Source organism: Netta rufina, assembly GCF_964035555.1.
Source record: "Netta rufina genome assembly, contig: SUPER_36_unloc_1, whole genome shotgun sequence".
NCBI lineage: Eukaryota > Metazoa > Chordata > Aves > Anseriformes > Anatidae > Netta > Netta rufina.
Window position 1 is genome coordinate 15,777 of NW_028168924.1, and position 13,042 is coordinate 28,818.

Here is a 13,042-nt window from a genome sequence, read left to right on the forward strand (position 1 = left end):
AACCCTAACCCTAACCCTAACCCTAACCCTAACCCTAACCCTAACCCTAACCCTAACCCTAACCCTAACCCTAACCCTAACCCTAACCCTAACCCTAACCCTAACCCTAACCCTAACCCTAACCCTAACCCTAACCCTAACCCTAACCCTAACCCTAACCCTAACCCTAACCCTAACCCTAACCCTAACCCTAACCCTAACCCTAACCCTAACCCTAACCCTAACCCTAACCCTAACCCTAACCCTAACCCTAACCCTAACCCTAACCCTAACCCTAACCCTAACCCTAACCCTAACCCTAACCCTAACCCTAACCCTAACCCTAACCCTAACCCTAACCCTAACCCTAACCCTAACCCTAACCCTAACCCTAACCCTAACCCTAACCCTAACCCTAACCCTAACCCTAACCCTAACCCTAACCCTAACCCTAACCCTAACCCTAACCCTAACCCTAACCCTAACCCTAACCCTAACCCTAACCCTAACCCTAACCCTAACCCTAACCCTAACCCTAACCCTAACCCTAACCCTAACCCTAACCCTAACCCTAACCCTAACCCTAACCCTAACCCTAACCCTAACCCTCTAACCCTAACCCTAACCCTAACCCTCTAACCCTAACCCTAACCCTAACCCTAACCCTAACCCTAACCCTAACCCTAACCCTAACCCTCTAACCCTAACCCTAACCCTAACCCTAACCCTAACCCTAACCCTAACCCTAACCCTAACCCTAACCCTAACCCTCTAACCCTCTAACCCTAACCCTAACCCTAACCCTAACCCTAACCCTAACCCTAACCCTAACCCTAACCCTCTAACCCTAACCCTAACCCTAACCCTTACCCTAACCCTAACCCTAACCCTAACCCTAACCCTAACCCTAACCCTCTAACCCTCTAACCCTAACCCTAACCCTAACCCTAACCCTAACCCTAACCCTAACCCTAACCCTCTAACCCTAACCCTAACCCTAACCCTAACCCTAACCCTAACCCTAACCCTAACCCTAACCCTAACCCTTTCACCTTTTTGCACCACTCCACAACATGGGGACTTCACCTCTCCCAGGCTGCACGAGGGAAGGGTGGAAACAAGAAAAAAAGCACATCCTGAGGCACCTCATAACCACAGCCTACCTACTGCAATACTTTTATCTCTCTTCCCAGCTGCCTTACCTCTGCTGCTCTCCATCTCCAAACCACATTCTTTTTAACTGCCATGCAGAGTGGCAGTCCTCCAGGCGCCATAGAGCAGCACCATATTTTCTTTATTATCATTTTTTAATTTCAAAACAGCAGTCCGCTTCCCTCTGGAGATGGACAGCAGGCCAAGCCAGTCACCGAGCTGCCAACACAGAGCTTCACAGTTCCAGAAGGCGCTCTTTCCTTCGACCGATCCCTTATAAATGTTATCTACCACTGGCAAAAGCAATAAAGAGACTGCAAACATGCACTGCCACGTTTGATAAACTTCATGTTTTTAATTTTATTATTTCAAAAGAGCAGTCCACTTGCCTCTACATCTGTGAAGTAGATCAAACCAGTCACTGAGTTGCCAAACAAGAACTTGACAGTTTCAGAAACCGCTATTTCCTTTGACTGGTTCCTCCCCAAGTGGGACCCTAGAGAACACGTATGGCGACACTTTCGCCCATCAAAAAGTGCCCCCAATGGAAGCCTTTGGGGACACCTGAACTCCCCTGGGGAGCCTTTACACAACACCACATGCAACTGGACTCTGTCTTTGCTCTTCCTGAACAACCCTAAATGTATCCCTAACCGGAACACTGAGACAAATTTAAAATAGGAACCCGAAAATATGTACGGCGACACATTCTCCAATCAAAGAGTGCCCCCAGTGGAATCCTTTGGGTACAACTGAACTCCCGAGGGGAGCCTTTACGCAGCCCCACATGCAACTGGACCCTCCGTGTCAGTTCCAGTATCCTCCCCGGCCAAGTAAGGCCCCCCACCCCGTTCCTTTCCCCCCCTCTTCTCATCCCAGTACCGTTCCCATCCCAGTAGCCCCCCATCCCACTACCCAGGAGACAGGACAGAGGCGGGTGCACAGCAGCTTTTCTTTTATTGGACACTGAAATCCTGTCACAAACAGGCTCCAAGACAAAGGGGAGGTAAAAAGAGAAAACAAAGGGGGAGGACAAAAAAAAAGCACAAAAAAAAGAAAGAGAAACGCAGAGCAGGGGATGGCAGCGAGGGTGGGGCGGGGGGTGCTCAGGCCTCCAGGAGCTTGCCCAGGAAGCGCAGGTTGAGGATCTTGAGCTGCTCGTCCAGGTCCATGCGGACGATGCCGTCCTCGCCGTCGATGCTGAGCAGGATGCCGGTGGCTTCGCGGTCCTCCCCAGGATCACCTTCACCTGGGACGAGAGCGGGGAGCGGGAGGTTCGTGCAGGGCACCCGGGGGGGCTGGGAGGGCACGGGGGGGTGCTGAGGGCCCCCCCAGGAGGGGCAGGGAAGTCAAAGCCCAAAAGAAGAAGGCAGGATGGGGTAAGGTCAGCGTGGGGGAAGCAGTGGGTCTTGAGGGAAGGAGGAAGGGCTCTGGAGATCCCACAGGAGCCCTCGTGCGGGGTGGTGGGTGCGCAGGGGGCTGCGAGGTGAGGAGGGAAGCCAGCAGCAGCACTGAGGGGACAATTGGGGTCCCCGAGGGGACAGGAGGGCGGCAGGGGCCGTACCTTGTTGCTCTTGGTGGGGGTGACGGGCTCCAGGTGCTCACTGGAGATGCTCACCACCTTCTCGCTGTCCTTCAGGTAGACGGAGCACATCCCCCCCTGCGCAGCGAGGACGGGGTCAGACAGCAAAGGCTCCGTGGGGACGTGCTGTCCCGGCCCCCGTGTCCCCCCCCCCTACACCCCCAAACCCCAAAAAAGCCCCGCTGCCGCCTCACCGTGACGCTGCGGATGACGCCCGTCTGTCCCACCGCCTGGCTGTCCAGGTAGGTGTCCCGGACCTTCACCTGGATGTCGGTGGTCACCCAGTCACTGGAGCTCTGCTCGATGCCTGAACCGGGGGTGTGGGGGTTGTAACCCCCCGGGGATGGCGCCCCCGGGGTCATCGGGCTGTACCCCACCGGGCTGGGGCTGGGGCTGGCCTGGGGGCAGAGAAAAAACGGTGTGAGAGGCGGCAGGGAGATACGGGGGGGGGGGGGGGAAAGGGTCTGGGGGTACCTGGTAGGCCATAGGCGATGGCGTAGGGTGGTAGCTGGCTGGCGAGTGGGTGTTTTGGTAGCCCACGGGGCTGGGGGCCACCTGGTGGTAGCTCTGGGGGCTGGGGCTGGGTTGGTAGGAGCCCTGCGGCGATGGCACGGCGTACGGGGAGAACTGGTCGGTGTTGTACCTGCCGGGGTGAGAGGAGGACATGGGGGCACTGCATCGCCCCACGGGGGGCTTCAGGGAACGCGCTGTCAACTCCAACCGTGGGGTTGGGGTCCGCCAGGAGCACGTTTCCCTGCCAGGATCACGGTTTGGAGTCTTGCAGGGATGAGGTTCCTCCCCCCAGCCCCAACTCGGGGTCGCGAGGCTGAGATTCCCCCTCCCAGAGCCAGGTTTTGGGGCACCCCAAAGCCCCAGACAGGTGCGGGGCGGAGGGGACACTCACATAGCCGGCGTGCCAGGTGTCTGGGGGTTGTAGGGCTGGGTGACCTGCGGGGATGAGGGGTCGGGGTAGCCGGGGGTCTGCGGGTTGGGGGTGCCACCATAGCCTTGCGGTGAGGGCGTGGGCTCGTCGTCGAAGCCGTACTCAAAGTCCTCGTCAGCCCTAGGGACGGAAGAAAGGCGGCGTCACGGCGCCCGGGACACTTTGGGGACTGGAATCCTGTGGTGGCCACCCCTCTGGTGGCCCAAGGCCCCTGCAGTGGGGCTGTCCTGGTCCCCAGCGACCCGCTGGCACCCACCTGGAAGGCGTGTTGGGGTTGTTGGGGTCCCAGGCGCCGCTCTGGGCGGGCGTGCGGCTGCCATCGTGCAGTGGGGTCTGCGAGCCGTAGTGTGGGGTGCGGCTGCCTGCAACGCCCCACGGGGGGCCACGACAGTGGCGTGGGTGTCCCCTCAGCCCCACATCCCCCTCCCCCTCAGCCCTCCTTGTTCCCAGTGCCTGTTTTTCCCCGCTCCTTCCCTCCAAAAGATGGGGCCAGGGTCCCTTCCGCCCCCCTGGGATCCACCTAACCCCCGTCCCATGTCCCCCATCGACCCCAGGGACCCCCCCATCAATCCCGGGGCCCCCCCCAGCCACTCACCGTCATGCAGGGGCGTCTGGGAGCCGTACATGGGGGTGCGGGAGCCCGAGCCATACATGGGGGTCTGGGAGCCGTACATGGGGGTGCGCCCGTAGGTCGATGTCATCCCACCGGGGCGCCGCGAGCCGCTGGGGGGGGAGGGGGACACAGCGTCAGAAGAGGGGGGGGGACACAGAGGCCCCCGACAGCCCCCGGCGCCTCCCCCCCAGTCCCCAAAAGGGGCACTCACACTGTGGTGAGGCGCTGGCGGTCCACCGAGATGGTCTGGCAGGTGGAGTGCAGCTCCACGCGGGCCGTCGACTCGGTGGCGTCCTTCACCACCCCGATGTAGCCTGCGGGGCGCGGGAGCGGCTGGGCAGGGGGGGCGCGGGCGACCCCACAGCCCCAGATGGAGAGAGGGGGGTGGGACGGGACCCAGAAACCCCCCAGCCCCCAAGGAGGCCCCCACCTTTGTAAGGTCCCTGGGAGATGCGCACCGTCTGCCCGATGAGGTCGTTATCCCGCCGCCCGCGCCCCCGGCTCATGCCGCCACCGCCGAAGCCACCACGTTGGCCTGCGGGGAGCGAGGTGGGGGGCGAGGGGGGGGGCTCAGGACGGGCTGAGCGTCCTCGGGGACGTTCTCCTGCCCTTGGGGACAGCCCCCCAGCACTCACCGGCCCCACTGGGGTGCATCGGGCTGGTGATACGGGGGCTCATGGGAGTAAAGCCGGCCACGGTGAAGTTGGTGACATCCCGCGGCTGCAAAAAGGGCGAAAAAAAGGGTGCTGGGGGGTTGGGGAGGGGGGGGCTGCAGCCCCCCCAAGGCAGCTGGAGGGCGCCCCCGGCGCGCTCCCACCTTGGAACCGCCAGCCAGGACGAGGTGTCGGGTCTTGCAGACGAACATGCCACCGTTCTCCACCAGCTTCTTGCAGTGCAGGAAGGCAAAGCCACGGAAGAGGTGCCGGATCTCCCCCTCGCGGCCCTGGGACAGTCAAAGGGGGGAAGGGGTGAGGTCCAGAGGGGGGACAGGACCCTCGCCCAGCACCAGGAAGGCCCCTCGGTGCCAGAAGCAGCCAGAAAGGCCCCCAGTAAACCCAGCAAACCCAGCAGGCCCAAGACGGGCGAGCTGATGGCGCCCCCCACGCCGCAGCTCATACCGAGTGGGGCCCATCGATGACTTTGACGATGTCCTTGACGTGGATGTTGTTCTGCTCCGAGTCGAGGGCGACGGCGAAGCGGTTGTCCTTCTTCCTGGTGACGGCCTGGTGCCGCACAGTCACCACCTTCCCGTACATGTTCAGCACCTGCAGCCCACGGCAGGGGGGAGGCAAGGAGCTGGGAGGGAGGGGGCCCGCCCAAAACAGCCCCCTCCACGCCCCCGGGGCCGAAGCTGGGGAGTCATCTCCGGCACAGGACTGCGTGCACGAGTCCCTCTCTCATCCCCTTCCCCAGCGGGGCACCCAAAAACACAGGAAAACAGAGAAAAAAAACGCGGCTCCTTCCAGCGTCGCGGCGGCCAGGGCTCACCTGGAAGGTCTCGCGCTCCAGGCGGACGATGACCCCCACGGTCTGGGGGTCCAGCTGCACCAGCTCGCCCCACTCGTGCTGCCCCCCGACGTCCACGCCCGAGGCCGTCTCCGAGCAGAGCTGCAGGTCCCGCGGCAGAACCTTGAGCTGGCGGCAGGGCAAGGGGGGGGAAGAGGGGTGAGAGGCGGCCGCGGCGGCCCCTTCCCTTCCTCCCCGGGCTGGGTTTTTTGAGCCCCGCGCTCACCTCGTGCATGGTGAGGTCAGAGAAGAGGATGACGAAGTTCTCCTCCACCCGAACGATGAGGCCCGTGTCGCCCTCGAAGCGCCCGGCGATCACCTTCACGTGGTCGCCCATCTTGAAATACTTGCGCAGCTCCTGAGCTGGGAACTCCAGCATGTCCTAAAAGGGGGGGGCGGGGAAAGGAGAGAGGCGCAGGGGAGGGGGCCTGGCGTGGTCACGGCGCCCCCTCCGAGGCCCCCAGAGCTGCAGCCCAGGCTCTCTGCTACCTTCAGGTCCTCGTGTTTGGGCATGATGGTGATCTTGTTGCCGTCGACGCTGAGGATTTTGCCCTGCAGGTTGATCAGCTCACCCTCGCACACCTCCACGTTGTCGCCGGGCTGGAAGTTGTGCTCGCGCTCCTTCCCTGGGAAGTTGAGGGGCCAAGATGCTGCGGAGGGTACGGCAAGGAGGGGGGGGCCCACGCTGAAAACCCCCCTTGCGTACCTGTGCTCTCCGTCACCACCTCCAAGTCGATGCCCTCGGGCTGGTCCTCGAACTTCTCCAGCTCTGACAGGGTGGGCTTCACGCCTTCCGTGATCTGCCACGGACAAAGCCGATGGCCAAAACGCCTCCTTCCCTCCCAAAACAGCCCGTTCCCTCCCAAAACGCCTCCTTCCCTCCCAAAACACCCCCCCTTCTCTCCCAAACCGCCCCTGCTCACCCGGGCAGCGCCGATGCCACACCGACAGCATCACAGCAGCGCCGTCCCCTCCCTCCTCACCCCTTTTCCCACCCGGCCCCCCGCCTCTGCATCGTGCCACGGGAAGGGAAGCAATCTGGGGTGAAAAGTGACGGGTTTGGGTCTGGATTTAAAGCCAGGCCCGCGCTCACCACAGCCGACATGGCGAAGCTCTTGAAGAGGAAGCCCTTGCGGCTGTAGCGGTTGCCTTCGAAAATGAGGAAGTCTCCGTCCGAGGCCACGTCGCCTCCCAGGGAGCTGAGCCAAGACAGGGGCAAAAAAATAAAATAAAATAAAATAAAATAAAAAAGCCCCTCACGGAAGGCAGCTTGCTGGGGAGGGGGGGGATGGGGGGGCTTTTTTTTGGCCTCCCCTGCCCTTGAGAGGCACCTACCGGATCTTCTCAGCATCAAAAAGCCGCTGGGGGGGGCGCTTGAACTTCTTGCGCTTGGCAAACCAATCCTTCTGCAAGGGAGGGGGGGGGGCAGCGGGCTGAGCCAGCGGCCCCCCAGCACGGCGGCAGCCCGCCCACCAACCCCAAACCTACCAGGCTCATGCGGGCTTTGATGCGGTCGAAATCGATGCGGGGAATCATCTTGAGGGAGATCTGGTTCTGGCTGGGTTCCACGTAATCCACCTGCCCGCGGGGCGGGGGAGGCGGCGCTGAGCCGGGGCGGCGCTAATTTCCCCCCCCCCCACATCCCCCCCACCTCGCGTCCGTCCCCCCCCCCAGCCTCACCTGAGCGATGTCGTCCTTGTAGATCCCCCGCTTGAGGCGCACCCAGGATTTGGGCTTGAGGTTGGTGACCTCCTTCACCACCTTCAGCACGTCGGTCATCTCCTTGATGGGCACCATCTGCTGGTTCCAGTAGCCCATGCGCAGGTTGCCCACGCCCTCGATCGCCTGCTTGACGTGCGTCTGCTTGTAGGCCTCCACGTAGATGTAGCCCTTGACGTGCTCGGGGGCCACCACCGACTTGATCTGCAGGGGCTGCGGGGCGAGGGGAAGGTCAAGAAAAAGGGGGAGGGGGCTGCAAGGACCCCCGCGGCTCCCCCCCGCGGCTCCCCCCCGCGGCTCCCCGCGCCGCCTCACCGTGTCGGTGAACTGGTAGGCGATGAATTTCCGCATCAGAGCGATGGCCGTGGCGCGCTCCTCACCGATCTGGGGGGAAAAGGGGGAAAAGAAGAGGGAAAAGGGGTTGCTTTAGGGTCAGGAAACCCCACCCTGAAATGCTGCCCCCCACCCCAAAGCCCCCCGCCCAGCGCCTACCTTGCACTTCACAGTCCAGAGGTTGGGATCCCTGCACAGGGGCAAAGAGCAACCGTTATAGGGCGACTCGTTCCGGCCCTATAGGGTTAAATCCCCCCCCCAGACCCAATCCGCCCCTTTTTTTCCCCATAAACACGGCGTGTTTTCTCTCCCAGCCCCTCGCCCAACACTCACTTGACTCCCGGCAGCAGCTGCTGCTGCGTGATGTCATCCGAGAGCTCGTCGGAGCCGCCATAAACACTGAGAGAAAAAGAAAAACAAAAAGGGGAAAAAGAGAGAAAATATAAATTATAAAAGCAGGAGACCTTCCTGCCAGCACGGGGCACGGCGCCGCGCCACTCACGTCTCTCCCACCGAGGACTTGGCGTATTTCTTCATGTAATACTCGCCCAGCTCCTCCTCCCGTTGATCCCTGTGGGGGGAAAAAGTCATCAGCGCACTCCTGCAGCCCTTGGGGGGGTAAAAAGGGGGCTGTGAGGGGGGGGTGATGGGGCCAGCATCACCTCCAGAGGTTCTGCAAGCGCCGAGCGCCTGAGCGGTCCTCGTCCAGCACCACGTTGTCGATGTTGGAAGCTGCGAGGAAGAGGAGGGTCGGGCCCGGCCCACGGGGGCTTGGTTGGCCCCGGGGGGGGTGACGCCAGAGGCCGTGGGGGGGGGCTTGGGCTGACTCGAGCTTACCTTCGATCTCTTCTGCTCGGGAACAAGGAGGTGGCGGTGGAGGGCAGACAGTATGGAGCAAATAATAGCGGCAAAACCCCCCGCGGGGTGAGGGGGGGAACAAAGGGGAAGGAATAAAATTAAGACGGCGGCACAGAAGGGAAAGGAAACCACAAAGAAAAAGGGGGAAAAATAATAATAATAAAAAATACGACAAAGAAATAAAACCAGGCGGGTGCGGATGAGATGTGCTGAGCGGACAAATGGGGGGGACGGACGGACGGATGGAGGGAGGGAGGAGGAGGGGAGGGAGCTGGGGCCCCTCCTGCCCTCGAGTGGTGGATTTGGGGAGAAAAACGCGCCTGGAGGCAGGGGAAGAGCCAGAGCGGCCACGCAGCGCAGCCCAAAACCACAGGGTTTAGCCCCAAAAGAGCCATGCCACCACGGGACCTCGTTTCCATCCTCTTCCTCCAGTCTCAAGAGCAGGGAGCGGGACAGAAGCAGCCCCAAAGCCTGAGGGGGGGGGCCCCGAAGCCCCGGGGGGAGCCCCCAAAGCCCCGGGGGGAGCCCCTTACCTTTCTCCAGGATGTCCTCGGCCCCATCCTCCCACTGGTCCTCATCCTCGTACTCGTCGTCGACGTCTGCGGGGGGGAGCGGGGAGCTGAGCGGGGCTGGGGGGAGGCCAGCGGCGGCCCCCACCGCACCCAGCCCCCCTGCAGCTCACCGGCCTCGTCCAGGATGAAGCCCCCGTGGCGGGGTTTTTTGGCCGGCCGGTCGTCATCTTCCTCCTCCTCCTCCTCGTCATACTCCTCTTCCTCCTCCTCCTCCTCTGCCTCCTCCTTCTCGCTGCCAGCCGCACTGGCGCGCTCCTCCTCGGCCTGTGCAACAATTTGGGGTCGGGAGGGGGCGAAAAAGAGGGTGAGAGCCAGCTGCACACCCCTAAACTCCACCCAGAACCCACCTAAAGCTGCCCCAAAACGTCCCCAACACCCCCACAACACTGTCCACATCCCCGACACCCCCCAAATCCCACTCAAGAACCCCCAAATTCCCCCCCAATTCCCTAAAACCCCACAAACTCCCCGTAACGCCCCCACAATCTCCCCAACACCCCCCCAACACCCCCACAACACCATCCACATCCCCGACACCCCCCAAAACCCACTCAAATAACCCAAAATTCCCTCAAATAACCCCAAAACTCCGCCCCCAACTCCCCAAACCCCCACAAACTCCCCGTAAACCCCCCATAATCTCCCCAACACCCCCCCCAGCGCCCCCCAAATGCTCGCCACGGCGCCTAAAACCCCCACAACCCACCCTAAGGCCCCCTCCGAGCCCCCCCAACCCCCCCCCCGGCCCGGAGCCTTCGGCCTCGCCTCGGCCTCCTCGGCCTCGCTGCTGCGCTCGCTCTCCTCCTCCGAGAAGTTGCTGTCGTCGCTGTCCGACATTGCGGCGCTTCGGGGGGGGGGTGGGGGCGGCACCCGCGGCCTCCTCCTCCTCAGGCCCGGGAGCAGCCGCGGCCGCCTCCGTTTCCCTCCCGGTGAGGCCCCGCTTCCGGTCTGCGACTCCGCTTCCGGTTCGCGTTCCGCTGACACCGCCTCCTCTCGCGAGAGTTCGGCCCCCCGTCACGTGACCCGCTCCGCGGTCCGGAACAGGGGGACCGTGACGTCAGCGCTGCGTCACTCGCGGCTCTTCCTTTTTTTTTGGTTATTTATTTTTATTTATTTATTTATTTATTTTAATTTTTCCGAGGAAACGGCCCCGGAAGGGCGTCCCGTGACGGCGAGAGAGGAAACGAGAGCCTTCGGTCACAGCCCAAGTGTTTATTTACCATCCCCCCCACACAAAAAACCCTAAAAACCCCATAAATACCCTAAAAAACTCCCCCCACCCCCCCTCAAAAAAAATACAAACCCCATAAATACCCCAAAAACCCTCCCCCACCCCCCAACAGGGCTGGGGGCAGCCCCAAGGCACAGACCGTAAATAAATAAGGCCATAAATTGAGGGGGGGGGGCAGCCAGGACCCGCTGGCGACCCCCCCCCCAATTAGCACCACTGAGACGAGCTCAGGGCGTGCCCCCCCCTTATGGGAGGGCTGCTACATCCAAAAAGTGCACGGGGGGGGCTGAAAAGTGGGCCCCCCTTCACCTGAGAGGCACAAAGGGTGCAGGGGGGGGGGGGCTGCACAGCAGTGCCACCCCCCCCCCCCCATAAAAAAACATGGGGTGGGTGCATCCCCTCCATAAAAAAACAATGGGGTGGGGGCACCCCCCTTAAAAAATCATGGGGTGGGGTCACCCCCCCCATAAAAGAGCAGGGGGTGGGGGCGCCCCCCCCTTTTCAGAGGGTTTCACTCCGCCACCGAGATGCGGTCGAACACTGGGAGGCGGCGCGGGCTGCCGGGGGGGGGCCCAGCAGCCGTCCCCCCCCCATCGGGCAGCAGCAACGGGGCCGGGGGGCTGTGGAGGAAGTGGCAGCGGGGGCCGTAGGGGCAGGAGCCGCAGCGCAGGAAGGTGCTGCAGGGCTGCGTGCGGTACTTGGGGTGCCGCCGGAGCCCCCGCAGCTCCCCGGGGCCGTGGGCGAATTGGCAGCGGGAGCCGTAACGGCAGCGGCCGGTGGTGGAGAAGGGGCGGCACAGCTCCGTCTTGTAGAGCGGCGACGGCGGCGAAGCGGGGGGCGACGGGGAAGCCTCCGGGGGGGCGAGCAGCGGTGTCGGTGGCGAGGAGGAGGATGAGGAGGAGGAGGAGGAAGGCAGGCGGTGAAGCGAGAGCGGCGGCGAGGGTCCCCCGGGGGTCAGCGGTGACGCCAACGGGGCCGGCGGTGCCAGTAATGGGGGCAGAGCCCCCCCCGCGGGCTCCAGGTCCGAGGTCAAGGTCAAGGCCGCCAGCAGCAGCTCCAGGCTGGCCCCCCCAGCCGGGTCCGGGTTCAAGCCCGGGGGGGCTCCGTGGTGCCGGGGCGGGAAACCGGGCGGGGGGGGCACCGGGCGGCCGCTCGGGGCGCTGAGGGAACGCAGGAGGCGGCCCAGGTCCGGGGGGGCGCCCCAAGGGGAACGGGGAGGCCGGGGGGGCTCCGGAGATGGCGGGCGGGGGGGCTGCGCACCGAAGAGAACCTGGGGACGGAGAAGAGGACACAGTTGGGGAGGGGGTTCGGGGGGTGGGGGGGAGGCCAGAGGTCTCCGGGGAGGTCCCGGGGGGGGCCGGTTGTATCGGAAGGGGGTCCCGGGGGGACCCAGAGGTCTCCCAGGGGGGCGGAGGGACCGGGGGGGGTTCGGGGGGGCCCAGAAGTCTCCGGGGAGGGCCCAACCCTACCGAGAGGGGAGTCCCGGAGGGGTTTGGACGTCCCGGGGGACCCCGGCCGGACCGAGGGGGGGGGCCGGGAAGGGGAATTCGAGGTCCCGGGGGGGCCGGGAGTACCGGGAGAGGGGTCCCGGGGGGTCCCGGTGGCACCGGGAGGGGGGGGGGTCCCGGGTGGGAAGGGGGGGGAGTCCCGGGGGGGTCCCGTACCTGGCGCAGCGGCTCCGGTGCAGGCCCGGTGGCGGCGGCGGCCATGGCAGCCCAGGATGGAGATGGGGGGCGCGGGGGGAGAATCTCCGGTACCGGCCACTCGCCGCCGAGCTCCTTTTATGGGCTCCCGTGACGTCAGCGGAGAGGGGGGCGTGGCCGGAAGCCGCCGGGGGGGCGTGGCCATGAGCTCACCGGGCGGGGCCGGCGCCGGGTCACGCGCAGGGCGCGGCCCCGGCACGGGGGAGGGGGGTGACGTCATCGGGGAAGCCCCGCCCACCTCGGAGGGGCGGGGCCGGGGGGCGGGGGCCGGGGCTGAGTCACGGTGCCGGGAACAGCGGGGGAGGGGCCGGGGGGAGCCCCCCCCACCCTTGGGTGGCCCCCGAATGGGCAGGGGAACCCCCCCCACGTGTATGAGGATCCCCACCATCTGGGTGACCCCCCCCCACATACCGGTGACCCCCCCCGACGTCTGGGTGCCCCGCCCCCAATTGGCTGACCCCCCCCAAACCCAAGCGACCCCCCCCCCCCCACCTAGCCATGCCTCCCTGACCTGGCTGCGACCCCCCCCCACACACACTCGTCTGGGTGTGGGTGGCCCCCCCCCACCACATACCGGTGACCCCCTCCCTTTTGCCTGCCCCCCCCCCCCCCAATTTGCCTGCCCCCCCCAAACCCAAGTGACCCCCCCACCTAGCCATGCCCCCCCGCCCTGTCTGCAACCCCACACCCACCAGTGACGCCCCCACATTTCCCCCCCCCCCCCCCAAAAAAATAACCCCTCATACATCCACCACCACACCTCCCGCATCCACCTTTATTCCTGCACACTGGGGGGGGGGGGGGGAGGAGCTCCCTGACCCCTTCCCCCCCCGCATCCCGCTGCCCCCCCC

At 64.1% G+C, this 13,042-nt stretch overlaps 2 protein-coding genes across 2 annotated transcripts; both read right to left on the reverse strand.

Moving 5' to 3' along the window:
• Window positions 1-2,069: 2,069 nt before the first annotated feature.
• Window positions 2,070-10,181, reverse strand: SUPT5H (SPT5 homolog, DSIF elongation factor subunit). The gene is given in 30 exon segments (XM_084307058.1): window positions 2,070-2,368; window positions 2,371-2,380; window positions 2,696-2,791; window positions 2,908-3,111; window positions 3,188-3,356; window positions 3,618-3,776; window positions 3,913-4,018; window positions 4,252-4,379; window positions 4,481-4,583; window positions 4,700-4,804; window positions 4,905-4,989; window positions 5,087-5,212; window positions 5,388-5,534; window positions 5,758-5,904; window positions 6,002-6,157; window positions 6,265-6,401; window positions 6,482-6,575; window positions 6,869-6,974; window positions 7,111-7,181; window positions 7,264-7,353; window positions 7,456-7,707; window positions 7,810-7,878; window positions 7,987-8,017; window positions 8,161-8,226; window positions 8,330-8,398; window positions 8,490-8,559; window positions 8,665-8,676; window positions 9,219-9,284; window positions 9,368-9,521; window positions 10,023-10,181. Coding segments are annotated over 30 exon segments (3,231 nt in total). The 5' UTR covers window positions 10,095-10,181; the 3' UTR covers window positions 2,070-2,237.
• Window positions 10,182-10,568: 387 nt separating this feature from the next.
• Window positions 10,569-12,388, reverse strand: LOC311220650 (uncharacterized protein). The gene is made up of 2 exons (XM_084307056.1): window positions 12,153-12,388; window positions 10,569-11,758 (listed from the first exon to the last, which is right to left on the reverse strand). Exons 1-2 carry the CDS (start codon window positions 12,195-12,197, stop codon window positions 11,000-11,002), a joined length of 804 nt encoding a protein of 267 aa, XP_084163182.1. The 5' UTR covers window positions 12,198-12,388; the 3' UTR covers window positions 10,569-10,999.
• Window positions 12,389-13,042: the final 654 nt, after the last annotated feature.

Bases quoted from the DNA above. Each gene is read 5' to 3' on its own strand.
- LOC311220650 (XM_084307056.1), bottom strand. From the start codon at position 12,197: ATGGCCGCCGCCGCCACCGGGCCTGCACCGGAGCCGCTGCGCCAG. The intron at 11,759-12,152 runs GTACGGGACCCC...CTCCGTCCCCAG, and splicing joins CACCGGAGCCGCTGCGCCAG to GTTCTCTTCGGTGCGCAGCC.